The sequence below is a fragment of the Desmodus rotundus genome, chromosome 8 (genome assembly GCF_022682495.2).
Source record: "Desmodus rotundus isolate HL8 chromosome 8, HLdesRot8A.1, whole genome shotgun sequence".
NCBI classification, from domain to species: domain Eukaryota; kingdom Metazoa; phylum Chordata; class Mammalia; order Chiroptera; family Phyllostomidae; genus Desmodus; species Desmodus rotundus.
The window spans coordinates 98,855,561-98,882,746 of NC_071394.1; the positions used below are offsets into that span (position 1 = coordinate 98,855,561).

Genomic DNA, 27,186 nt, shown 5'->3' on the forward strand with positions numbered 1-27,186 from the left:
TTTCTCCTAATACTTTTAGGTTTTACTTTTCATACTTAAATATTTTATCTTTCTGGAAGTTATTTTTGTGCACGATGAGAGTTATTTATCTTTCTTAGCCAGTATCACATCACTTCAGCCCCTTCAGCTATGCAGAGCTCTGAAATCCGGTAAGCTGAAGTTCCCTTTCTCTCCATCATTCCTTTAATTTTTTTCCCAAAATTTCCCAGCTGTTCTCTACCTTTACTCTTCCACATACACTTTACAATCGATTTGACAAATTTATTAGGTTCCCTTTAAATTCTTTTGGTACTAACTGGCATGACAGGTCTGGCTTTAATAATATTTAATAATAATATTCCAGTTTTTTATATTCTTATTTTTTTTTTTTTAGTGTTAGGTTTAAAATTAGAGTCAACCTGTTTTGGAAGCTTAATTATCTTTTTTTGTTTGCTTTATGGTTTTTTGCAAGTTTTGGGCTTTTGCTTCTACCACAGTGCATTGGAGATGATCTCATCTTAAACATTCAGCAGGATTAAGGTCATTTTTAAAACCCATCTGAGAGCCAGACTCCCAAGGCTGTGTTCTTCCTCACATGGATCTGTGGTGTGTTCACCTTCCTGGGGCTGAGTTCACGGCTTATGTCTCCATCACAGAGCCGCTTCTCCCCTGGAATCATGGGTGGTTATTCTACGGTTTGGTGGGTTCTTGAACTAGTGGATAACCATAGTTTGGGAGTTTCGATAATAACCTTACTCTTTAACAATTAATATGGTAGGTTATTTTAAAAAATCAGTCGCACAGTTACAGAGTAAGGAAACTTTATTGCATAATACTGGTTGTTCAGTCATGTTTTAAAAACAATAAACAAAAAATAAGGAACTGGTATTTAAATTGACTTCACACTTAGTGGAAGTCATGGTACCTGTTAAAAATTAAAAAAGCTACAATGTGGGCTGCATTACAGGAAGTCTGGCATCCAGATTAGGAAAGGTCTATGCTAATCAGTTTTTATGGTTTCCTGCACCGATTATGTCCCAGGGACCAAACGAGGACTGGGATGCAAAGCTGAGAGACATGGCCCGCCTATGGTAGAACTCCAAGTAAATGATAATAGGCTTTATGAAAAACCAGAAGAAGGGTGTCTGGGACCTAGACCACAGAGGCTGGGCACAGCTTTCGGGGAAGGAGGCACCCCGCAGAGCTGGAGCCTGGGCCTTCACCAGCGGTGAGACCTCGTGCCAGTCTTCAACCTCACTCCGTCTCAGTTTCTGCGTGTGGAAAGAGAAGTCAGTGATGCTGTGCTTCACACTGTTGTCCTAAGCCTTAATGAGATGATTGTAAGCCTCTAGAGCAGACTCTGGCACGTGGTAATAACTCAGAAAATGGTACTAAGTCCCATTTTGAAGTGGTAGGCGGTAGGAGTTGTCTCAGCAGAAGGAAAGGCAGACACCAAAGCCAGGGCATAGTTGAACGGGGGCCTTTCCGGAACTGCAGTATTTTGACGAGTGTGGGGTGCATGTCGGGGCATAGCTGAAGATGAAGCTGGGAAGGGAGGCAGGGGTGAGATCTCCAAACAGGAGCTTTGTGTCTTGTCCAGAAGTCTGAAAGGCATTTAGGAAGTGGCGTGGGGTCTTGGAAGGCCTTAAGCGTAAGGGGAGTGGCCAGAAGAGTCTCATTAGTTGAAAGACTGGTTTGTTATCACTATGTGGAGGGGCGAGGAAAGCCATTTGAAGTAGGATATCCAGTTGAGGCAGTGGTGCCTAGCCCTGGCTCTACGTTGGAAGCATCTGGAGAACTTTTAGTGGTCGGTGCCCAAGTCGACTGCATCAATTATATGGCTGGCCCTGAGGGTAAGACCCAGGCACTGGTATTTTTTACTGCTTCCCAGATAATTCCACTGCACAGCCACGGTTGTGAACAGTGGTGATTGCATTCAAACCAGATTCGATAAAGTTCCCAATTAAAGAAGCGCCTACGGCCTAGGGACCCAGCATAAGGAGGTAACAAGTAGGAGGTGGTTGGTTGGTTGATTGAGGAGGGGGTGTTGGTTGAGGAGGGGGTGTCGGTGTCTGGATTGGGTCACTGGGGGGGCCTTGATCGGTGTGCCGCTGTGGACCAAGGCTGAGAACGTGAACAAGAAGCAGAACTGGGCATTAGGCTTTATTGAGTGAGGATGAGAAAGATAAAGAATGTGATTTTAAAACATGGATATTGAGGAACAACATCATACAACAAATGGACAGAGGGAAACTGAAGGGAAGGAGCCAGGGTGTCCTTGAAAACTCAGAGGGCAGAGTCCGGAATCGTTGGCCGAGATCCTTGAGGAGGCAGGAAATGTAGAGCAGACGTGAAGGAAGGAATCTGTATGAGAATTTGCACTCAGAGAGAAGTACGTACAAATATGCGGTGCATATCGCTAGGTTCACGGGGCGAGGCAGAAGAGCTGTAACTTAGCCCCGTGGTGGGACACCCCTGCTGCAGGAGAGGTGGGCGTCTGTGGAGAATTAGGTGAGCGTGGGTAGGCTCTGGGCGCTCAGGCCCGGGAGTGTCTGCGGGAGGAGACTGGGAAGGAGGTGTTTTTGTAGTCTGCTCTCAAATGCTGGGTTTTCCCCCAGAGTGTCCGCGTGGCTCCTTCACAGGCTTCCTGGGTGATCGCCTTTGTTGTATCAGGTTACACTGTTAACCTCGGAGGGAAACACTGATAAACTGAAGTTTGTCTGGAGCAGTTAAGTAGTTGATACGGGAGTTCCGGAGATTATTGGTTGACTTTGGGGGGGGGGTGGCGGGGGTGCTGCTTTGATAGCTTAATTTAAAATTTAAAGTGTCAAAATCACTTGAAAACACTGGACAAATTCCACAATTTCCAACATTATTAACCTAGGTAGAGTCATATTTTTTTTCCTATCGTAATAAAGCCTCAAAAAACTAACAACTCAGTATTTTGAAAACTTGTTAACTTTTAGGATATTTTGTATTTATACTATAAAGAAATTGTAACACATTTTACTTCATGCATTTTTTGTTCTATGATGTCTAATAAAGGTCTAACTGGATTTCTCAACTCTGATGTAAACTGTGCTGTGCATTGTGTATTCTCTAAATGTTTTTTCCTCTGAAAAACCAGCTACATATCCATTAGTTAATTATCAGATAGACTAAACTATTTTATTTCACAGATTTCTCGTTCAGCAGAACTAGTTGTATTCACTGCAACAAAGCAGTCGTTGGTATGGCTTTCCAGTAAGGCTTCTTGTTTATAATTTACTTGTAAGATCATTATAAATCCCTTAAACCGAACTAGGATCAGGACCATGGGGTTAGAAGGTGGCCTTGATATCACAGAGCATTAACCCAGTGTTTTGATGCCATTTCAGGTAACATTTCATTTGTTGCATATCCAGTTTCCAGCACCAACTCACCAACCAAGATTTTACCAAAAACCTTAGGACCAATAAATGTGAATGTTGGACCCCAAATGGTAAGAAAATCATCAAATCTTAGAATTTGAAACTTTGTAGGTAAGACTAATAAAAAGGATAATTGCACTAAAGATGGTTGATCAAATTTCCTGTTAATTTCTTATCAATCAGTTTTTTAACAAGTTTTTTGTTTTTATCTGAATGTAACTGATTAAGTCTTGAGAAAAAGAAGGCATGGGCTCTTCTGTGTTTAATTTTCACACTTTTGACCGTGGATTCTGGATGTGTGATAAGGGTTTTGCTCTCTCTGTGAGGCTTTTCTTGTTTCTTATTTGGTTAAAATGGATTTGAAATCTGTTACGTTTTTATATTCTCTTCCCTTTTTTTTTTTTTTTTGACTTAGAATCTTTACCGCCCTAAACTATACGCTGTCACGTCCATTGAACATGACCCATTCGTTAACCTACATCTGGAGCTATTAGTTTCATATTTTGATTTAAGGACATTTGGGGAGAAATAGCATGTCAATTCATTTTAATCTTTAACAGTAGAAATAGTGAATGAAAATGGGAAATACTTGACTGTTTCTCTGACTGCATTTCATTAACTTTGTTAGAGCTTTAAGTGTACAGCACTTTTAGAAAGCCTTATTTATCAGCAAAGTTGCCTGCAACTACTGTAGAAACTGTGCCTAATTTAAATGGTGCACCACCATGAGCAACACTTCGCAGACATTTGAACAGCAGCTCCTCATTGTCGGTGCTTGTCTGTTCTCCTCGGAGGAGCGGGAAGGATAACACTTGCCTGTAAGGTACAGTACTGAGGCCTCTGTTAAACACAAACTATTTACACAAAAACATCTTTTAACATACCTAATGGCTCCAGAAAGTCTCTGAGATTTTGAGACATTCTAGGTATGACATTTTCCCTGATCGCTCGAGGACTGTTAGTTATCTACGGAATCCAAGCCAAAGGTCTTGAGCAATTTGCTATAACTATGTGAAGAATGTAACCTCGCTCCAAACCTCCCAGAAACTTAAGCTTTTAGGTAAGTGTTTCCATTTCAAGGTGGCTCGGGGTGGATTTTCAAACTTTTGCGAGCATTTTGCCGCTCCTCAGCCACTGCAGTTGGTACAAGTGAGACAGGGCACCTGACTTTAAAGTCTGTGTTTTGAAATGTGCTTCTATAAACACCAAAATTAAACAGACAAACCCAAACTATTACGAGTTTGGCCCTTACAGTACCCCTCTGTTTTGAAATACTGTTTTCTGTTGGTGTTTTAGTGACGTGATGCAGTTCGAATTTCTCTTTTGAAAACACGCAATTTCTCTTTCTGTTTTCGATTTGAACTGATGTACATGGAAGTCTTTACACACTCCAGTTCTGACAGTGATGAGTACTTCGGTGTGATACTTACCCGATTACTGCTGACCTCAGAATCAGCAAAAAAAGGTCAGACAGGAAGGAGACCTGGGGCTCTCCCTCCAACCAGGCCGGCCGAGGCCTTGATGTGTCTCCCGAATTCTCAGGTGTTTTTACAGCTCTTAGTCCTGGACCAGAATCAGAGTTCCTGGTTTGATTGTCCTAACTGATGTCGAACCCCAGTTACAGCCGTCTCTTTCTTCTCCTCTTACTCGCCTCCTTTGAACATTGTCCCTCTCCCTTCAATTTCTCAGTCATGATTTTCTTTACAAATTTTGTTTAGTTAGAAATTCTGGAATAAAACCTCCCTCGTTTCTTTTTATAGCAAATTTCAATTTCATGTCTCTTTGGAAGCCAAATCTTAATGGCAGATAGAAATTTCAGAAATCCCTGAGAAAAATTTGTTTTTCGTGTTTATAGAAACTAGCAGTAACTGTTTTATTTTAAGAAACTCACCCTTTTCTTAAAGGTATCTGTGTATGCGAGTGTCTGTGTTTATGAGTATATGCATGAGTATGTGTGTGTGTATTGTGTATGTATTAGAAATACTATTATGAGTATATGCATGAGTGTGTGTATATACACAGATATATGTATACACACTCATGTATATTCTTATGATTCTTTATGTTAATGTGGTTAAAACTGTACATTTCTGACATTGAAAACTAGAATTCTATGGAATCCTTTAATGTAACACTCTGTAATTGTCTGGATTTTTTCCCTTTCAGAACACAGGCGCTCCCTTGGCTTTCTTACTGTAGATGGCAGTAGTGCATAAGACATACTGACTGAGGGCAGAAATCTCTAGAATGAGGTTCAGCTGATGCATGGTTTTCATTGCCCAGCTGTAACCTATTGTCAAAGAAACCACAATTACATTTACATTAAGGTTGTTTTTGTTTTGGGTTTTTTTTTGGGGGGTGGTAAACTTTAAATGTTTATTTTCCTTATCAGATCAACTGAATATTAGAAGTAGTTACCTCGAATTATCACTCATTTTAATTTGGGATTTCAAAATTAAGGTTCAGTTTTATAAGCATGTCTGACTCATCGCCTACCTAGGCTTCCTATATTCAGTGTGTGATCGGTTCTGTTGACTTCCCTTTGGTTTTGTTTCTTAAGACTCACCGTATGTCCTAGTTTAAAAACTCATTGCATCTCACATGCGCTTCCAACTTGTCTTTCCAGTTCAAGTCTATCATCTCCAATTTGTCCATTCAGAAAATGTTTATTAAGAACTTACTATCACCCTGGCTGGTGTGGCTCAGTGGACTGAGTGCCAGCCTGCGAACCAAAGGGTACCGGGTTTGATTCCCAGTCAGGGCACATGCCTGGCTTTCGGGCCAGGTCCCCACTAGGGGGCGTGTGAGAGGCAACCACACATTGATGTTTATCTCTCTCCCTCCCTTCTTCCCCTCTTTAAAAATAAATAAATAAAATCTTTTTAAAAAATAAGATGAAAAATAAAAAAATAAAAGTTACACGTCTGTGTTGATGCTTTTCTCTCTTAATTGGAACACAAACAAAACCTTACTATTATGGAAACTTTCCAAAGTATACAAAATAGAGCCCCTCTGTGCCCAGCAACTGTGCTTCAACCATTTCAACTGTCATCCATGTGGGAACAGTCTTGTTTCATGAATACACCCGTTCCCTGGAGCATGCATGCCCTTACTTTTTCTTTTTTTTAATGAAAACACTGGAAGATTTTCCTAGAATGCCAAATTGTTTTTGTATTAGTTATTACAAACATTTGAGGGGGCGTGTTCTATTTACCGATGAAAATTAGAAGACATGGAAAACAACTTGGTAACACATACCAAGGAACTTTTTGAAGTTCATGTCCTTAGCTCCATTAATTCCTTTCCAGGAGTCTTTCCTTAGGAAATAGAAATTAAGGCCAAGATCATTGTACGAAAATGTTTATCACAGCATTGTGTATAATATTGAATAATTGGAATATCCATACATATCTAATAGGGAAGAGTCAATTTACATAATGGAACATAATATGTCTTTGAAGAAAATTTAGTGACACGAGGAAATAAATGCTCTTGGAAAAAAGATAAAACTGCATCTGTATAATAATCCAAAATGTATCATGTCTTTGCATGTATTTTGGACTGTAAAGATCTGATTTATTGTTACCCCAGTTCTAGTAAATCAAGCTTGACTGGAACTAGGTTCTGTAATTTCAAAGAAAATTTTCATTTTTCTGATTTTTAAAACATTGCCAGCGTAGTCCTTCCAGATTGCTCTTCACTTGCTGAAACCCGCATCGTGGCCTCACGTCAGTCCTCAGGGTACTGTGCTTTCAGAGGTGTTGCTCAGATTTCACATGATTAATATGAAGTGCATTTTAGGCACTAAAGTTTCCTTCTTGTTTGTAGGTTAGCAGTCAACATTACTTTGTGCCTGCAGGCTTTCCTCAATAACTAAGAATATTATTTTCTTTGTCCTAATTTATAGATTATAAGCACACCCCAGAGACTCACCAGTTCCGGAAGTGTCCTGATCGGGAGCCCGTACACCCCTGCACCAGCGATGGTCACTCAGACGCACATAGCAGAAGCCACTGGCTGGGTCCCGAGGTAGGACTGCTGTTACAAGTTACCATTTTTAAAACTTTTTGTAAAAAAGCGCTAACGTTTTTCCTCATGCCCTCGTCTTCTCCTCTTGTTTTATATTAGTCTAGTTTTTAAAGACAAATGTGTTTCCTTTAAAATTACCTATTTTATTTCACTTCCTATCTTAGATATAAACCATTTATGGAGCAAGCATTTTAAAAGAGAGAGAAAGAGTATAATAACCTGTGCCTGAATCTTCTGAGTTGTTTCAGCCCTGAAAGAGAACTGCTTTATTATATGATTACGGCACTTAGCTGCTTTGAAGGTGTCCAAACTATATTTTATATTGTTTTAACAAACATAAGAAAAGATATATTAAGCGTTGGCTATATTCAGAATTTCTCCTTTGAATTACTTCCTTAAAAACTAGGAAAGGAACTAGAGAAAAGAGGCCAAGCGTATGTAACTTTCACTGAGTTCCCCCCTCGGTTGTTTTGAAACACTGGGCAGTAAAGTCAGCGTTTCTTCTGTGTTCCTCAGTGGTAGCAAACCCTCACAGGCTTCGTCTTTGCCTGTGACACAGCCTGACCCAACCTTTTCCCACTACTCATTTTAACATCTCTTGTTTCCATAAAAGAAAAAGACATGGTAAAATTAATGACTCAAAACTTCATTGTCCCTTAAGAAGTGATTTAGATTGTTATTCAAATACTGCACGAGTAGTTCTGTCTTTGACTTAGAACTGTGAGTTCCAGCCACCAGACAATAAATCTTGGTTGAGTAAAAATCTTGCTTCGAGAATATTGAATGAGTTAATGAAATAATCCCGGCAAAGTGTTCTAAGCCATGTACGTGTTCACATACCTACACACACATACTTTCCCGTTATCAGAGGAGAGGAGTGACGGAACCACCTGGACTCCCATGGCCTGGGTCCAGTCTTCATGAGCACTGTCGTGTGGGGGTGGGAGTCACTGGGGTTTCCGCGCAGCCCCGAGAGGTTACAGCATGAAAGCCGCGCGTGGGCTGGCGGGGTTGGCAGCTTCGGACATGACCGGGGTTTGAATGTTTTCAGCCCCCGCGGAGCTTTATGGTGGGGGTGGTGTGATGGTCTGTGGTTTTATAGTCAGTCATTCCAAAGTAAGTAAACTTTTCTGTGCCTTATCCTTTGTAGACCTGCAATGTTTTCTTCCTTAAAGATTCATTGAGCTCATTCCAAACTAGGTTATCATGTGATTTCTTGGTTCTTTGATAAAATTTAAGTTTTTATTTTATGGCTATGTCTTTAATGATTAGTTAGTTTTTGTGTTTGGTTATATTTATTGTAGAAGTAGACAGATTACAATAAGTTATTCATGAAATAAAGTAGTGTTTATATGTGTTCTTTTTATGCTTTTTTTTTTCTTTTTAGTGATAGAAAACGGGCTAGAGAATTTATAGACTCTGATTTTTCAGAAAGGTGAGTATAAGTGTGAGTATTTTGCTTTGGACATGCTGCTGCGCAGAGAGGCTTAGCATCCAGACCCTACGTTAGTTTGAGTTAGTGAGATGTTTTTATTCATATAACTTTGACTTTGTGGATTTTACCGTTTTTTTGTACCACATTATTTATCTTATTTGTATGGTTTCAAAAGATGTTATCCTGTGATAATTGGCTATTGGTAATATGTCATTTAGCTTCCGTCCTCCTTTTGGGAGACGAAGCGTTCTCCCAAAGTAAATGCTCCACCTTAGCTCAACGTGCCCAGACTTGTTACAAACAAGTTTTACCAAACACATTTGAAGATCATAGTAAATTCTTACTTCTTTCTTAAATAACACATCGAGTATAATGTAACCTTTCCTTAGACTGGTAGGACAGTGGTTCTCCGTTCTCGGTGTGCATCAGACTCACCTGTGGTCTGTTGAGAAATTATAAATGCCTACCTACCGAGTGAGAAACTCCAGGATTGAAAATGGCCACTTTCTGGTCATTATTTTTTTTTAAGATTTTGGGTTTTTTTTTATTTTTTAGAGAAAGGGGAGGAGAGGGAGAGAAACATCAGTGTGTTGTTGCCTCTTGAGCGCCCCCTGCTGGGGATCTGGCCCACAACCCAGGCATGTGCCCTGCCTGGGAATCGAACCAGCAACACTTTGATTTGCAGGCTGGCACTCAGTCCACTGAGGCACACCAGCCAGGGCACTTTCTGGTCATTATTGAACTTAAGTTCAGTATTCTATGCAAGTCACTGTACTAGGTACAATATGAATGTTAAAATAAGATGCCTGGTCTTAGAGGCAGTTGAATTCTGTAAGATTATTATGGTTTTAAATAAAGCCTTGCCAGTTATGATTTTAAATTTTATTTTTGATTCTAAGGTTTTGTAATTTTTTTTTCAGTGGTATTTCCGTCTCCTTTCTCCTGTTAGGTCATCCGCTGTCAATAGAATAGTTTTCTGTCTTTTACATTTTCTAGTTTGCTGTCTCGGACTTGCTGGGCACTGAGAAACTAAATGGCTAATTGTGTTAGAATCCAGTCTGAAATAAAAGCAAATGGGCTCTGAGGGAGGACCTTGGGCTGTGTATGTATTCTTGTATTGGCACGGCTCTGCTTTAGTTCCTTGGTGGCCTTTGCTGCTTGCTTCTTGGTTCTTCACTGTTTTAAACACAAAATCATTTCTGAGGATCTGCTGTATCATGGAGAAATAGATGGCAAAATGTTCTTTTCTCTCTAATGGAAATTATACTTTCCATCTCATACCGTGTTTATCCTAGGAAAGGGTAGGAGTGTAAGTGCTACAGATGCATTCAGCACTGTGTAAGGCCTTAAAGCAGAACTATTCATTAGTTATGATTGTTGGCGCCTGTGTACTACAAACAGTATAAAACTAAGATTCTCTTTACTCTCTCCTTCATAAGAAAAAGGTCTCTAAAGCTCACATTAAAAATGCTATTTTAAATTTGTTGGTATAACCATTGACTCAACTTTGTCTTTCTGCATCTGGTTCAGTGGCTTTTTTTTTCTTGCTAGTGGTTTTTATTATTCTCTTTGTTTTTTAATATAATTTTTCTGTAATGAGTCCATGTCCCCAATCAAACCACAAAAATCACTACATGTGGTTTTTATTGTTCTTACAAATAAAATTTCCTCCAAATTTATTATATTTTTCTGTAGTGCTGCGAAAAGGCTTTGTTTCCCTTCTCTCAAGTGTTCGGGTTAAAAAAGCCAGCCCTCAACCACAGACTAATCTTTATTTATTTCTTCAGTGCCTCATACGCAGATTTTAGTGTAATATGTACATGTCTGTATCAGTTTCCCTCAGGGATTTATGCATCAGTATATGTCATACATACAAGCTTTTTATCCCCCTCTTACCGCCTGACAGTACAGCTTGAGGACACTTTACACAGCTGTGCCTTGGTTAAAGACCTTTTCAAAAAAGCAAATCAGTTTCTGAAGAACTTGCTTGGTGGGTGAAGGTTCCCTTGAGAGGTTCTCATCAGTTTTTCCCTGTATCCGAGCCCCTGGGCTTCTGTTCACAGTTTGCAGCAGAAGGAGCTGTGAACACTCGCTTTCTGGTCTCGCACGGGGCTTTGATCCTGGAAGATGCTTGCTCACTTTCCTTTCACCCGTGGACAGAATCCGATGGTGTCGTCTAAATGCATCTCTTCCAAATAGGTCTGCTTTCGCTTTGGGGCTTCTACTGGTCCTTAATATCTTTTTTTTCTTCTGTTGCAATTCAGCTAAAATTTTGTTTATCTATGATAAACTAATGTAAGTTAAACTATAAGCTAATAATAATCAAAATCTGTGTAGTTACTATCTGTCCTGCTTCATGATGTCGATGAAGTTTGTTCATTCAACGCATATCTTGAAGATCTGTTCAGTGTTGCTGTGTTCTAGGCATTGGAGAGAGTAATAAAATAGGGAGAAAAGTCTCTGCCCTTAAAGAGTTGATATGGGGGTGGGCACTAAACAAGATCACTGTAGACTGGGGTGGGGGACGTGAAAAAAGTAAAAGGGTTGCGGGTGCACTACTGGCAGTATGGGGGCTGCCTTAGAGCAAGCCTCTCTAAGGACGAAACATTTGAATGCAAAACAGTCAGGCCTGCAAATCGCCTGCCCATGTGGGGGAGCCAGGGATTCCATGCAGAGGGAATGGCAAATGCAAAACTAAATGAGGAACCAGGTTGAGGTATCTGGGGAAGCGCAGTGGCTTGGAGACAGTAAGAAAGGCAGAGTGGTGTGAGCTGCAAATGGAGAGGTGGGCAGCGGTCAGATCATGGAAGACCCTATCGGTCACAGTAAGGAGTTTCGTTGTTATTTGTAGGGAGGGTTTTAACAGCAGAAATGGCATGATCTAATTTACACTGGCTGCTGAAATGGATCCAAGAAGATAACAGAAGCAGGGGAATCTGTTAGAAGGCTATTGGGGTGGGGGGGGCAGTGGCTGGTGGAGGAGATGGGAAAAAATGAAATAATTTTGGAGGTAGAACCAACAGAGTTTATTAACAGATTTAGTGGAGAAAAGGGGGCAATAAAGGATGGTTCTTTTTTTTTTTTCCACGATCAGCTGGGTGAGTATTGATGCCATTTACATTTATTGTTGTTCGTAGGTTTGAGAAGGGATTGAGTTTTGTTTTAGACATATGTTCAAGAAGTTTATTAGTTATATAAATGCTATTATCATTTGTAGATAAGTCGTTCACCAGCATGTAAGTGGCCTTAGCCCCCCGTGACACACCCGAGGCGGGAGAGTAAAGGTCCTTGAGGAATGAACGTGTATTTCCAGGCGCAAGTCCTCCCCGCCACCCTCTAGCCACACCCACAATGCGTGTTTACAGCAAAGTGAGGGCTTTTTCCTAAATTACTCTATCAAATTACTAAATTATCTTGCTGATTTAAACATTCTGGTTGACTCATTTTAATGAGAAATAAGGTTTTTATTATATATTATACATAATTTATTAAAATGGAATACATTATTACAACTTACGCCTGGGGTATACTGTTTTATACTACAAATTTTAGTTTTATATTACTTTTGTAAATAAAAATAAATTATTATTAGGAAAATATAAAAAGATAGTGGTCGTGGATTCTACTTAAGGGCCTGGAAAGAGAAATGCTTTTTCTTTTATTCTTTGGTTACAATTCTTTTGAATACTTAAAATTAAATTATTATAAAAACGTAGCATGCTTTTCAAACTGTATTATATTATTAGTTTTATTTTTCTTATCTTTTAATTTCTCAGTTTGGCCTTATTTGGTAAAGAATGCTTCCTGCTGGCTCTTTTGTTTGATTTATGGTCGTTGTGTTTACATCCTGTGGCCAAATTTGGTGTCGTTTAGAAAGGGGGTCTTGGGGTCTCAAAGAGCTCAGGTTCTACGGAAGTGTCTAAACTCTACCTGTTTGAGATTTAGATACGAAGATTTCAGTTAGAGATGATAAACTAAACACCGTGTTTACACCTCCACCCCTAAAATCCTATTGACATTTTCATGTAGAAATAATAAAAGGAAATACATCTCAAAGTGCCGTAGAAAGTGGTAGAGATATAGATTTTTCCAACTGGAAGATGAAAACTAGTGTGATTATAGTGAAAGTAGAGAAATCCACATCCCAAAATAGGCATAGTTGGAGATGGAAGCCATCCTCCCTCGCACCGACATGGAGAGGCTCAGGCTGAGAGCTGACAGGTATAAAAAGCGAGGATGAACTGGTGGGGGAAATAGTGAGGGTGATTGAAGTGAAAAATCTCCAGGGTGCCCACCACCTGGGCCCACCAAACCTCCCCAAACCTCTCAGTCCCCTTGGACCTCCCATCTCGTCTCTACACAGAGCAATTAGACCAAAGACAGTTCCTCAGGCTGCAGCTTGGCCAGTTCATCTCAAGGAAACAGGCCTCCGGCCCTGCTTGAGTTTGTAGTGACTGGCATCTTTCATTCTGCATGATTTCAAGGATCATCCTTGTTGTGGCGTAAAGTAGAACTTCATTCCTTTTTATTCCTGAATAATGTTTCGCCGTGTGGATATACCACATTTTGTCTACTTGGACGTGTGGGTTGCTTTTGCTTTTTGGCTGTTATGAATGATGTTACTGTCAACATTTGTGAACAAATTTTCATCTGGATAAAGTTTTTACTTCTCTTGTATAGCATGGAATTGCTGGGTCCCGTGGTAATTCTTTGGCCTTTCCGGAGTGGTTGTGCCGTTCTTTCTGCTCCCCAGCAGACAGTTCCGATTTCCCTGCACCTGCCACCACTTCTCTGTCTCTCTTATGTCAGTGCATTTCATCAGGGTTTGGGTTTCCATTTCCCTAATGGCTGATGATACTGAGCAATTTTTCATGTGCTCATTGGCCATCGTATGTCTTCTTTGACCAATATCTGTTCAGATCCCTTGGGTTGTCATTTTATTTTGAGTTGTCAGAGTTTTTAAAATATTCTACAGATACAGTACACTTACCAGATACATGATTTGTAAAAAACTTCTGTTTTGTGGGTTGGCTTTTCACCTACTTGATGGCGTCCTTAGAAGCACAAAGGGTTTTTCAATTTTGGGTGTGTTTTAAGTTATCTGGTTTTTTGTCTTGTGTTACTTAATGCTTTTGGTGTCGTACTAAAGAAAAATGGCCAAATCCAAGATCACAAAGACATATGCCTATATTTGTTTTCTGAGAGTTTTATAGTTTTTGCTCTTACATTGAGATCTTCAGTGCCTTTTGAGTTAATTTTCGTAACATGTGACATTTTGAGGTTAATTTATCTAATGTAACCTGAAAGCATATAGATGTGTGAAAATGTAGGCATTTCTGGCATTTATTTTTATAACGTTTTTACAACCATTTTAGTTTTTTAAACAAGTCTGGTATTCAGTTTATTTAAAATCATTAGCTAAATTAGAAAAGTAAATTTTGTATTATTTTAAACTCTTATTTTATGATGGTTAAACAAACATTCCTGAACTATTTTTGTCAAGAAAAGGCGCACCTTTTCTGAGTGTGGCAGCAAACTAGATGTGTCCATGGAAGTGATTTAAAGAGTGAAAAATAGACTTTTTATTTGTTTTGTTTAGAAACATGACCCCTTTTATATCGAGTTTGATGTTTTAGCCATAATTAGTGATGAAATACTAAAACCACAGCATCTTTTATAGAGATATACTGGCTAATGAAGCCATAAAACCATCCACATTCAAGCATAAAAGACAACAAACATAAATAGGTTCAAACACTGAGAAAATAAATTCCTGTACAACCGTCACCACTATCCCTCTGCAGGACTCTGACCCCCATCGGAAGCTCTGTGGACCATTAAGTCGTAACTGCCCGCTTCCCGCAGGTCCGAGACCCCTTTTGCTGTCTGGCTCTATGGTTTTGACCATTCCAGGCAGAGGAATCTTACAGCACTTACCCTGTCCTGCCTGGCTTACGTCACTTACAGGTCTTCAAGGTACATTCATGTTGTAGTTTGTTTTAGAATTTCATTATTTTTTAAGGCTGAGTAATATTGTTTTATATGTACCGTATGTACCACATTCTGTTTTACCTATAATTCATCTGCTGATGGGTGTTTGGATGGTTTTCTCCTTTTGGCCATTGTGAATGTCGCCGCTGTGAACGTGGACATACAAGTATCTCTGGGAGTCCCTACTTTCAGTTCTTTTAGGTACAGACGCAAAAGTGGAATTGCTGGACCCTATGGTAATTCTGTGTTTAAATTTTTGAGGAACCGCCCCATAATTTCTACACCCATTTTACATTCTCACCAGCAGTGCGCAGAATTCCAGTTTCTCCACATCCTCACACCACTTCTAGTTTTCGTTTTTGGTTTTGATGGTGCCATCCTAATGGGTGTGAGTGATACGTCATTATGGTTTCGATTTACATTTCCCTAATGGTTAGTGATGTCGAGCATCGTTTTGTGTGCTTGTTAACCATTTGCATATCTTTTTTGGAGAATGTCTATTCTATTCTTTTGCCCATTTTTTAATTAGGTTGGTTTTTTTGGTTGTTGTTGAGTTGAATTGAGTTCTTTATATATAGCCTTTTACCTTTTATTTATTTATTTTTTTACTAGAGGCAACGTTCCCTTAACTTCCAAAGGAGTTTTTATAGAATGGGTTGCTAGGACTGAATCTCTTATCTGTGCCCAGCAGGCACTGGCTATTCTAACTGCTACTGAATTTTAATGTGGAGACATTGATTAGGTTTTGGCACGTGCTCTACCGACCTTTCAAAGAACAAGCTTAATTTCTTGATTTAACCAATGTTGAGTAGTACCCTTCAGTTTTGTATTGGTTATGAAAACTCTGGAGCGCACGAAGAGGACAGTCTCCCAGAGCGCACCAAATGCACGCCGTGTCATTAATCCTCACCGTAGCCCCGTGAGGCCGGTGTTTGGGTCCCCATTTTCCCGATGGACGAAGACTGTGGGTCGGAGGTAAATGAAATAGACTGCCCAAAGTGTATAATTCCTGAATAGTTCACCAGTGTTGATATTTAACCAAAGTTCTCAAGTTTATTATCAATTCATGCACTGAACTCATGTTGTAAAACTCTTACATGTCATCTTGTATTTATGTTTCAGGAGTATGTTCTTCAGCATTTAAAGTCTAGTTGTTCTTATTTAGGGGCCGTGTGTAGTGTTCTCTTTAAATATTATCCATGTGTGACTGTGCAGGATAAATTAGCCAAGCGGCCACCCCAAACTACCCTGTGATTTTATTGCTCTTTTTTCTAAAAAGACTAGAATTACATGAAAAACAACAGCCTGTTTTGTCCCTGGCTTTTAAAAGTATATAAACACTGAATCAAGAATTTTATTTACTTTAAGCCATTATCCAGTTTTTAGCATAAATATAAAACCCCATGCACAACATATTTGCTTCCAAATAACTGCTGTGCCCCTATTTTTAGCAGTTCTTACTTACTTTTGTCACCTGACTTGTACTAATGATGTGAACTTACGTGTGACGAGCCATTTGTTTCTCAGTGCACCAAACTCAGGGTGAATCAGCGGAGAATGGGTTTTGTGTGGAAGCCCATATAGCAAATGGGAATTGGTGGCTTCTTTCCCAAAATGAAATTGCTTAGAACACTGACTGGCACTTACCTAGCATTCAGGAAGTACTTACTATCTTCCACCACAGCAGTTTTAAACCGAACAGGGGCGTGATTGGGCTTATTAGAAAGATCCCCGTAGTGGCCGGGAGGAGGAGGGATTGGAATGCCTCCCGCGAGCACGAGGGAGAGCAGTTGTAAGGTCCTCATTGCAGGCTAAGAGAGGCGGAAGGGCCTGAACCAGGGCGGTGCAAACAGACAGAAGAGGTTAAATCAATTAGACTTGATAGACTTAGATTAATTAGGTAGAAAGGGAGTAAGAAGAGCCGAGGGTGCGTCTGGTTGCTGGCTTGGTGACTAGGTGGGTGGGGGTCACGCCTTGTAGATAAGAACGATGGTGGGACGCAGAGTTGTGTACTGTGCGTGTTCAGTTCTCCTTTGTGTTACCGTGGTGGCGTCATGTGTGGGGACCCCTTCTTGAGAAGGCTGGGCTGAGTGTAGGAACCTGGGAGGCTAAGGACTACACCTGTGTAAACAATCAAAGGTATGCTTGAACTGTTGTTTCTTTTCTTTTTTAGTTAACTCTTTATTTTAGAGAATTTTAAATATGGAAGTAGATGGCTCATGTATAAATCTCCTATGTCCCCATCCCTGAATGTCAACATTGCAGCCCCACTGCAGATTGCTTATTCTGCTCACATGGACACTGCTGTGCAGGCCTTGGGCTGTTGGTATTGAATTCTGAGGTTTGTTGAGGATACCATGTGGTTTAGTTTTCTTGTAAATGTTGTCATGGGGTTTGCGTTTCGCTGTCTAGTTGCTCTCTCTGTTTTCATCTGGGGATTTGGAGAGTTTGAAAACTATGCTGCCATCTTGCTCTCTTCCTAGATTCCCCCATTAACTGGTGTGTGTGTGTGTGTGTGTGTGTGTGTGTGTGTGTACGGTCTGTTTGAATCATAATTTAAATAGTAAATAGATGTGTTTTCTACCATCTACGAAATGACCCTCTCTACCTACTCCTCCATGTTCTCCCTCCCTCCTCTTTTCCCTTACAATTCATTAACTGAAGAAACCACATTGTGTGTCCTGAAGAGAGATCTCTGCTCACGGCATCTCTGTAGTGTAGTCAGCGCGCTCTTCTGTCCTCGGCACTCCCTTTGAACAAGGAGGCGGAACTGGAGTCCCCATCAGGTTCGGGTCCCATGATAAAGTTGCATGGTTAAAAAGAACCCCCAAACCAAAGAACCCTGCATGGAACAGCTCAAAGAGAGCAAAGCACACAGAAACAGAAGCCCTGGAGTGAAAATTTCCAGTTGGAAAATTGACTGGGAAGACTAGGCAAATCCTAGAAACAGAGGAAAGAGTGGTTGTGCGGGGCCAGGGGCGCGGGTGATGAGGAGTGACTGCCAGTGGGAACAGGCTTTCTTTTTAAGGGGAAGAAATTAGACTGTGGTGATGGTTGCATAACTCTTAAAACCACGGAATTGTGTATTTTAAAAAGGTGACGTTTATGGTTTGTGAATTATATTTCAGTATAGCTGTTTTCTTAGAAAAGGGACTTCGGATTTGAAAAGGAAGAAGGATACCTAATCCTGTGAGGCCAATAGGAAGGAGGTTGGCGTGGGTGGGTGCACATACTGATAAGTTGTGAGCGATCTCTCCCAGAGACGGTAGACTTACATAGTCAGTTTTCTATTGGATATAATATCTGTTATATTAGGAGCATCTATAGGCACGTCCATCTCAACGTCATTGCTGCCCAGTAAAAATGTACACTGCATGTGATTTTTAATTTTCTCATGGCCAATTTAAATTTCTAATAGCCCATTTAAAAAGTAAAAAGAAACGTGAAGTTAATTTTTATGTCTTTTATTTAATCCATTCTAGCTAACATAGTTCAACATTCGCCCTGGCCGGGTAGTTTGGTTGGTTACAGCATCGTCTCCATACACCAAGGTTGTGGGTTCGATCCCGGGTCAAGGCACATACAAAAATCAACCAATGAGTGCATGAACAAATGGAACAACAAAGTGATGTTTATCTCTCCCTCCCCCCAATCAATAAATCAAAAAAAAGATTTAATAAAAATAAATAAAATATTTCAACCTTTAATTAATACACAAATTGTTCATCAGATGTTTTACACTCATTTCTCATTCAAGTCTTTGAAATTCAGTGTGTATTTTACGTTTACGGACTCCTCACATTTCAAGTGATTGACAGCTACATGTGGGCTACACCTAGGGTGTTGGGTGGTGCAGGTGAGGAGGTTTAAAGAGGAGCTCGAGAACTTGTTCCAATCTCCTTGATCTCAGTAAATGACCCCTCTTTCTAAGGGTCATTCTCCTATGCCCCACTTCCTTACCATCCCCCTCAATCAATCACTCAGTTCTACTGATCTTTATCTTTAAAAAGTTTTGCAAACCCCTCTCTTCTTAGTCAACCCTACCGACGCCCCAATTTCAGGACTCATCATTTCTTGCCTGGGCTCTTGCCGTTGCCTCTCAGCTGGTCTTCCCATCTCTGCTTTCTCCCCCGCAATGAATCCTTCTTGTGCTTTGCAGCCAGAATTTCTGCCTAGCTGAAAATTACGCCATGCCACTCCCTGACTTACTAGCACTTAGCTGTCCCCACAGCATTCAGTGGCAGCCAGCGAACGCCGTGTGTCCACAGGTGACGGAGAATGCGGGCCAATGAAAGTAGTTATCGTCCTATCTCGTTCTTTTGAAAAGTTTGTTTAGTGTCTATTTCTTAATGTACATGACACAGTAGAACATGTAAAAATTTATAACTGAATATACCTACACTGATGGAATGTGATAAAGTCCAGGTTCCTTTGCATGTCATTAAGGTCCTGATCCTTTCTCTGCCTTAATGCCTCACCTTTTGCCTTGCACTTCACAGTCCGGTGATGCTGCGCTGTGTGTTTCCGTGTCTCCACACTCATCACCTGTTTCACTCTCCCATGCGTTCACTGCTGCTGCCTCTCCTGCCTGGGCTCCCTTCCTAACTTCCTGCACTTGACTAACTCTCTTTTTTTTGTTGTTCTGGCAAGAGCACTTAACATGAAGATCTACCCACAGCAAATTGTAAGTGCGCAGTATTGTTAACTGTAGACCCGAGGCTGTGCAGCAGCGGATCCCTGGAACTTACTCATGCATGACTGAAACTTCATTCCTGGTGAACCGCCACTGCCCCTCTCCCTCAGCCCCTGGCAAGCACCATTCTGCTCTCTGCTTCTACGAGTCTGACTATTTTAGGTACCCCCTGTAAGTGGGATTATGCATTATTTGTCCTTTTGTGTTGGGCTTATTTTACTTAGCATAGTGTCCTCCGGGTTTCTCTTTGGTGTAGCGTGCTTGTTGAGGCTAAATAATACTCCGTTGTGTGCATATATTTACACCACACCTTCTTCATCTGCCCACCTGCAGACATGTTCCCGTGTGTTTGCTGTTGCGAATAATGCTGCATAAACCCGGGGTGCCGATATCTGTTAGACGTCCTGATTTCAGGTCTTTAGGACGGGTACCCAGAAGTGGGATGGCTGGATCATAGGACAGTTCTATTTTAAATTTTGGGGGGAACCTCCCTACAGTTTTCCATAGCAGCTGTGCCATTTTACGGTCTCACACACAGTGTACAAAGGTCCTCATTTCTCCACACTGTCACCAACACTTGGTATCTTTTGTGTGTATATGTAGCGGCCATCCTAACGGGTGTGAGGTAGTACCTGCTTTTGATTTGCGTCTCCCTGATGATTGGTAATGTTGAGTATCTTTTCATATGGCTGTTGCCGTTTGTAAGGTTCTTTGGAAAAATGTCTATTCATGTCCTTTGCCTTTTTAATTGGGTTATTTGGTTGTTGTCTTTCTATTGAGCTGTAGGAGTTTCTTGGATATTTGGATATGAACCCATTATCAGATAAAATAAGGGGATTGCGGATATTTCCCCGTTACCCGGGTTGCCTTTTCATTGTGTTGATTGATCGCACTCAACTCTTACTCCAGCAAGTCTTCCTCCTGCAGGTTAGACTGGATGCCCTCTCCCCTGGTCCCACAGAGCACTGTGGCTCGGACTTGACACTAACCTTGTTATGTTGGGTTGTTCGTCGTCATTGGCCTGTTCTGTCTCTCCCCCAACCCCCCCCCCCCCATAAGGCTCGTTGAGGGAAAGGATTTTGCCTCGATTACCATTTTTGTACTGCTAATCACTAACACAGTTCTTGGCATATAGGTGGCAGTCAGATTAGTAGAACTAAACTGAACCCCTAAAAATGTTAATGATTATGTTATCAAAGTTTAGGCCTAGGCATTAACCAAATTTGAAATAATTGAAGACTTAGATCTATTATTAATACCAATAACCTCTATTTGAAAATTAAGTAGATAAATGAAACTAAGAGTAGTGGTACTTTTAATGTTAGGTGAAAAAGAACTATAATATCAGTATACAAACAGGTAAGTATTGACCAATACATAAACTTCCAGGGCAGAGTTTTTCTCTCTTCTTCTCAAGGATTTATTCTCAGTATGTAGAACAGTGCCTGGCACCCAATAGTAAGTACCTGGTTGGTAATATTTGCTGAATAAATAGATGACGTGCATATGAATAGCAGCCTAATTTCATATTCTGTTAGCCTTTTAAGGTAAAAATTAAGTTTGAAACATTTCCTCATCTCCAATTAAAGCTTACCACTTGAAGTAAATCAAATAACTATCTTCTCACTCATTATTTTATAGTTTTGTAAAGGAAGTTTCTAAGTAATTAAAATGGAGTATAATTTTTTTTCTCTTTTAGCAAACGAAGCAAAAAAGGAGATAAAAATGGAAAAGGCTTGAGACACTTTTCAATGAAAGTGTGCGAGAAAGTCCAGCGGAAAGGCACAACGTCCTATAATGAAGTCGCTGATGAGCTGGTGTCAGAGTTCACCAATTCGAACAACCATTTGTCAGCTGATTCGGTAGGTAGATCATGCACTTGACATTGGCTTTTATTATTTAAAGATTTTATTTATTTATTTATTTTTAGAGAGAGAGGAAGGGAGGAAGAAAGAGAGGGAGGGAGAGAAACATCAGTGTGTGGTTGCCTCTCACACATCCCCCAACCAGGGACCTGGCCTGCAACCCAGGCGTGTGCTCTGACTGGGAATCAAACCCATGACCCTTTGATTCGCAGCTGGCACTCAGTCCACTGAGCCACACCAGCCACGGACACTTGCCATTGACTTTGATGAGAGATGCAACAGCGGTCCTCTTTGGGTTGTCTGTGTCACTGATTTGAGGACTCAGACAGCTAGGGAATCCCCGGTTCTTACTTTACTCGAGGGTTTCATGATGTCCGTTGGGAATTTTTGCTGTTGATTTTTTTTGTCTGTTTTGTTTTGGAAAGAATTATTTGGTTATTTCTTTCAGCCTAAGGATGAACAAAGATTTTTTAAATATAATTTTGGGGGTTACTGAAGGAACATACCGTATTTTTCGGACCGTAAGACGCACCTAGGTCTTAGAGGAGGAAAACAGGGAAAAAAATTTGAAGCAAAAAATGTGGTAAAATATTTAAAAACATAAATAACATAATATTTCACCAATGTAAATGTACGCTACATTCGGACTATAAGACGTACCCCCACTTTTCCTCCCAAATTTGGGGTGTGTGTCTTACAGTCTGAAAAAATGGTACTTTTTAAAGCATGTTTTTTATATTTGGATGACTTTGGTTACATTTCTGAATCTTAGTGTTCCTTCTGTAAGTCAGGAAGAAAATTTTATCTCGTTTTTAATTGAAAAATAATACATGAACATGTTAATTAAAAAATCTGTTGTATCGAAGGGTATATAATAAAAAATAATCACCTTCTGCCACAGACCCTGATCTTCCTCCCCAAAGGCAATATTCACTATTACCAGATTCTTGGGTGTCGTTCCAGAAATTTTTTGCATGTTATCATAACATTTATTTCCTTTTCTATTTTAAAAACAAATGACATTATGCTTTTTATATGCTGCATTCTTAATTTTATCTTCTTTACCATATATCTTGGAGATTTTTTTAAAGATTTTATTTATATATTTTTAGAGTGAGGAAGGGAGGGCAAAAAAGGGAGAGAAACATCAATGTGTGAGAGAAACATCCGTTGTCTCTCAAACACCCCCAACCGGGGACCTGGCCCGCAATCCAGGCCTGTGCCCTGACCAGGAATCAAACCACAGACCTTTCGGTGTGTGGTTTGACACCCAGCCCGCCGAGCCATGCTGGTCAGTGCATGTATCTTAGAGATTTTTTTTAACCGCATGTAAATCACCCATTTTTTCTAATGGAGATAAAATTACATACAGGGAGGGAAACATGTCTTGAGAGTGCAGTTAAAGTATTATTTTTCCCCTTATTTATTATGGAATAGTTTACATACAATAAAATGAATTTATTTCAACTGTAAAATTTGATGAGTTTTTTTAAGGTTTTATTTATTTCTAGAGGGGGGGGAGGGAGGGAGAGAGGGAGAAAAACATCGATGTGTGGTTGCCTCTCAAACACTACCCCACTGGGGACCTGGCCCGCATCCCAGGCATGTGCCCCAACTGGGAATCCAACTGGTGACCCTTTGGTTCAAAGGCCCGAGATCAGTCCACTGAGCCACAGCAGCTGGGGCAGATTTGATGAGTTTTGACAGTCGTGTGCACCTGTGGAATAACCACGGTAATCAGGATACAGATTATTTTCATCATTCCATAACGATTCTTCTTGCTTTTTATCATTATAGATCAGTTTACATTGTATTTAAATGTAATGACACAATGTATACTCCACAACAATATTAAGTAATAGTAACTCTAGTCATATTGAATTTTTGACTCTTAATCTTAGTGGAAATACTCATAGTATTTCAACTTTAATTATAATAAAGCTTTTATTTTTAGATTTAAAAAACTTAAAAAATGAAAATTTCTTTTTTCTCAATTTAAGAAAATTTGATATTGTTGAATTTATCAAATTCTGGATAGTTTCCTAAAAATTTGGGATTTTTACACTGATAGCCATGAATGAGACTGGGTTTTTTTGTCTTGTTTTGTTGTTTTTACCATCTTTGTAGTGTGATTAGTAGTGTTGTGCTAGCTTTATAATATGAATTCAGAGGCTTTCCTTTTCTCATTCTCTTTATTCCGTTACAGGTGTCATAGCATTGGATGTCTCTTTCTGGTCCCTGAAATTTTACAGGAATCACCTGTGCTACCACCTGGGCCTGGTGATGGGGTTGGGGGTAAAGTTTAGATAGGTATCTCTGTTCCTTCTTTGATAATTTGTCTGTTTAGAATTTCTGTTTCCCTTAGCTTAGTATATTATATTTTTTAGAAAATCCTCTATTTCATCTGGATTTGTTTGTACTGGCCTCCTATTTTGCAGTTAATTTCTGTTTTTATCTTTATTTAATATTCTCTTTCCTGTAGTTCCTTTTGCTGTTTCTCTATGCCGCAGGTGATGGTGGATACTTTATTTACTTGTATTATTTTTGTTTAGTGATGAAAGCCTTCATGGCTGTGACTTTTCCTCTTCTGTACTGCTTTGGATCCCACTGATTCTGATGTAATGTTATTCTTTGACCTAAGAATTACATTAGAAAGCGTTCTTACAGTTCCTGGTGATAGGGCTTTTGTTTGTTGTTATAAATTTTTACTTTTATTACCTGTAGACTATTTTTTTCCATTGCTTTGAGATTTTCCTTGTGAGCCATTATATGGTAATGTTTTTTCTTTTAGTTGGGAAAAGAGTAGATGGCATTCTGATTCTGAGTCACAGCCATAGTTCCCAAAGTGATCTGCAAGGCCCGACCGAACTGGCCCAGATTACTGCTCCAGCCTCGTCTCGTGCTGTGCGCTCGCTCGGTTACTACACGTGTTGTGAATATGCCAGATACGGTCCTTGTCGGCCGTGGCACTTGCTGCTTCCTTTGCTTGGCGCGCTCTTCGCCAGGGGTCCGTATGGCTTCTCTCTCCCTTCCATCTAGTTTTCACTCGGTGGCGCTACCCTCAGGCATTACTTCTAACCACTTTTCAGAATCTAACATACATATTAAACGCCCCCCACCCCCTGGCTATAAGCAAGAATTGGGTTTTTCCTGTTTAGTCACTGCTGTCATTTTCTGATAATTTGGAAGGTTTATAGTCTTTAGTTCTTTCATTGATTATCTTTATAACTTTAAGTAACTTCAGTATTTTTGTTTCTTGAGTTATCACCTGTAGACCAGTGTCTGTTGATTATGGAGGGAAAAAGAAGTTAATATGCTTATATTTACTCCCATCTCCTTCCATTCCCCTCACCACAGGATTCAGATTGCATATATAAGTGGTATTGTTAAAGAATATTATTATAGTTGTTTTTATGATTTAAAATGAATATACTAGGCCAACAGCTGTATTATTACTTAGCTCATCTGCTTTGAATAGTTCATTTGCTTTGAAATATCCCTCCCAATGTGAAAGCGGGAAATCAGCTAACCCACTCTGTTGCCTGCTCCTGATTTTTGTTGCTGTATTATCATTTCTACCCTTGATCGCAGCCAAAAGGCCAAGAAGTGACTATATTCTCATTTCTAGTGTCAGGATTTCTAATGTTCACATTCAGTTCTCTAACTCAAATCTCCCGTTTACTTTAGTTGTACCTTCAAATGGATTCAGCGTTCTCCACCATCCTTTATTATCATTTGTTAGCACTTGACTGATTGGATTTTGTTCTTAGGAACTATCCATCCTCAGTAACATTTTTCCACAATGTAAGTTAACACAGTTTCCTTCATTGAGAAAGTCTTGTTACTGCCCTCCCCTCCCCCCAAAAAAGAAGTCACTTGAACTCAACAGTGTGCTTTAGTGATCTCTGTGGTGACGTTTTGGTGCAAATTCCCTGTTTTCGTTACAAGCTGGTAACAATTCGCAGATCAGTCCCAGTCCATGGACCGCATTGGAGATGCACTGTTTACCTGGAGCTCAAAACACGCATCCTTGACTTTTCAGAGTCTAATACCCTCCCAGACAATGCAAGGCCTTAGCCCACTTAACTCCATTACCCCTTTCTGATATATATACTGTTGGTGTCATGTATATTAGTTCTATACATATTCTAGACTCCACAGAATATTCTTGTTTTAAAAGGAGAGTATTGAGATTTCCCCACATAGTTACCATTTGAGTTGGTCTTCATTCCATCCTACCTTTCCAAGCTCCATCCTGGGTCATCTTTCTTCTCCCTTGGGAAGGTCCTTTAGTATTTTTTTTAAAGGATTTATTTTTAGAGGGAGGGGAAGGGAGGAAGAAACAGCGGGAGAGAAACAACAGTGTGTGGTTGCCTCTCACATGCCCCCTACTGGGAAGCTGGCCCTCAACCCAGGCATGTGCCCTGACTGGGAATTGAACTTGCAACCCTGTGGTTTGCAGGCCAGCACTCAGTCCACCAAGCCACACCAGCCAGGGCAGAAGGCCCTTTAGTACTTTTTAAATTGAGATCTGTTGGTAACATAATCTTTATTTTTTAGATTATTTTATGTTTTAGATTGTTTGAAAGTATCTTTAGTTCATCTTTACTTTAAAGGATAGTTTCACTGGGCATAGAATTCTTTTAGCACTTTGAAGAATTATAATATTATTTATTAAATATTTTAATATCTTGTTACTATATCTTAACCCTTTTATCACTTAATAAAAATATTTTTTAGCAGGCTTATGACCAGAAGAACATTAGGCGAAGAGTTTATGATGCTTTAAATGTGCTAATGGCGATGAACATCATTTCAAAGGAAAAAAAGGAAATCAAGTGGATTGGCCTGCCTACCAACTCTGCTCAGGAGTGTCAGAACCTGGAGGTAAGCGAGGAAAACCCGTGCATACAAAGTAGTTTGCTTTATTTTACATCAGAGGCATTTTAATTTAGAAGTGTAGTTACGTAACAAGAAAATATTTCTAATTGTTTATGTATACTATGTCATTTTTTAAAAATACACTCTTCTCTGCAGACTTTTAGAACTGGAAGGAACTCTGGAGACACACAGTCCGACTGATGTCGTGGTGAAACTGAGGGACATAGAAACGAAATGGCTTGATTTTTACTGTTCCTTAGAAAAGATCTGTATTCTAATTGAATTCTGAGCACTAATACATTTTTGGTGACTCATATAATAGAAATAATATCTTATTTGATGTAATGCTTGCCGTATGGGCCCCCAAAATGGATTCAGCTGTCTGTTTGTTTCTTATGTTTAAACGTTTACATTGGACTCTAGAGTCAGTGGCAACAGAATGGGTGGTATTTCACTTGTGTCTTTGTCAGCACGGATAGAATGTTAGCGGCTACATGAATTCGGACACGATGCGTGCAGAAGCATTTTTTATTCTGTTAACTTTAATCGTTATAGAAAATCTTTCCTTAATCACATGCCTCCTGACGTGCTTTTTTCCAAATTTGACATGATTTTACTGTCCTGCCCAGAACGGGATGAACTGAGGCTAAAGATAGCTTATGGAGACAAATGTAGTTGGTTTCGTGTTTTTCTCATTATCTGGTCCCATTATACTTGTGGCTGGAGAGAGAGACCAGCCATTTATCATAAGTTACAGAATAATTTTATTTATTTGCTGCAGTGGAAATGCCTTACTTTTCTCCTCCAATAAAGTGGAATTTGAGAATCATTTTAATTCCCAGTAATATTAAGCTGATAAGATAACAAATCTAGTAGCATCTGCTATGTGCTTAACCAAAGATT

General features: G+C 39.9%; 1 protein-coding gene across 14 annotated transcripts in view; it reads left to right on the forward strand.

Moving 5' to 3' along the window:
* The window catches only part of TFDP2 (transcription factor Dp-2), a 163,437-nt gene that overhangs the window by 119,213 nt on the left and 17,038 nt on the right, over nt 1–27,186 (forward strand). For 11 of the 14 annotated variants that reach the window (XM_053929283.1, XM_045192090.2, XM_053929287.1 and 8 more), the window contains 5 exons: nt 3,357–3,460; nt 7,297–7,418; nt 8,806–8,853; nt 21,237–21,399; nt 26,143–26,289. In XM_053929283.1, coding sequence (XP_053785258.1) covers nt 3,357–3,460; nt 7,297–7,418; nt 8,806–8,853; nt 21,237–21,399; nt 26,143–26,289 — 584 coding nt within the window. Of the gene's footprint in view, nt 1–2,360; nt 2,491–3,356; nt 3,461–7,296; nt 7,419–8,805; nt 8,854–21,236; nt 21,400–26,142; nt 26,290–27,186 lie in introns of those variants that run through there. The other 3 variants (XM_045192093.2, XM_024556729.3, XM_045192092.2) reach the window with 3 other exon arrangements.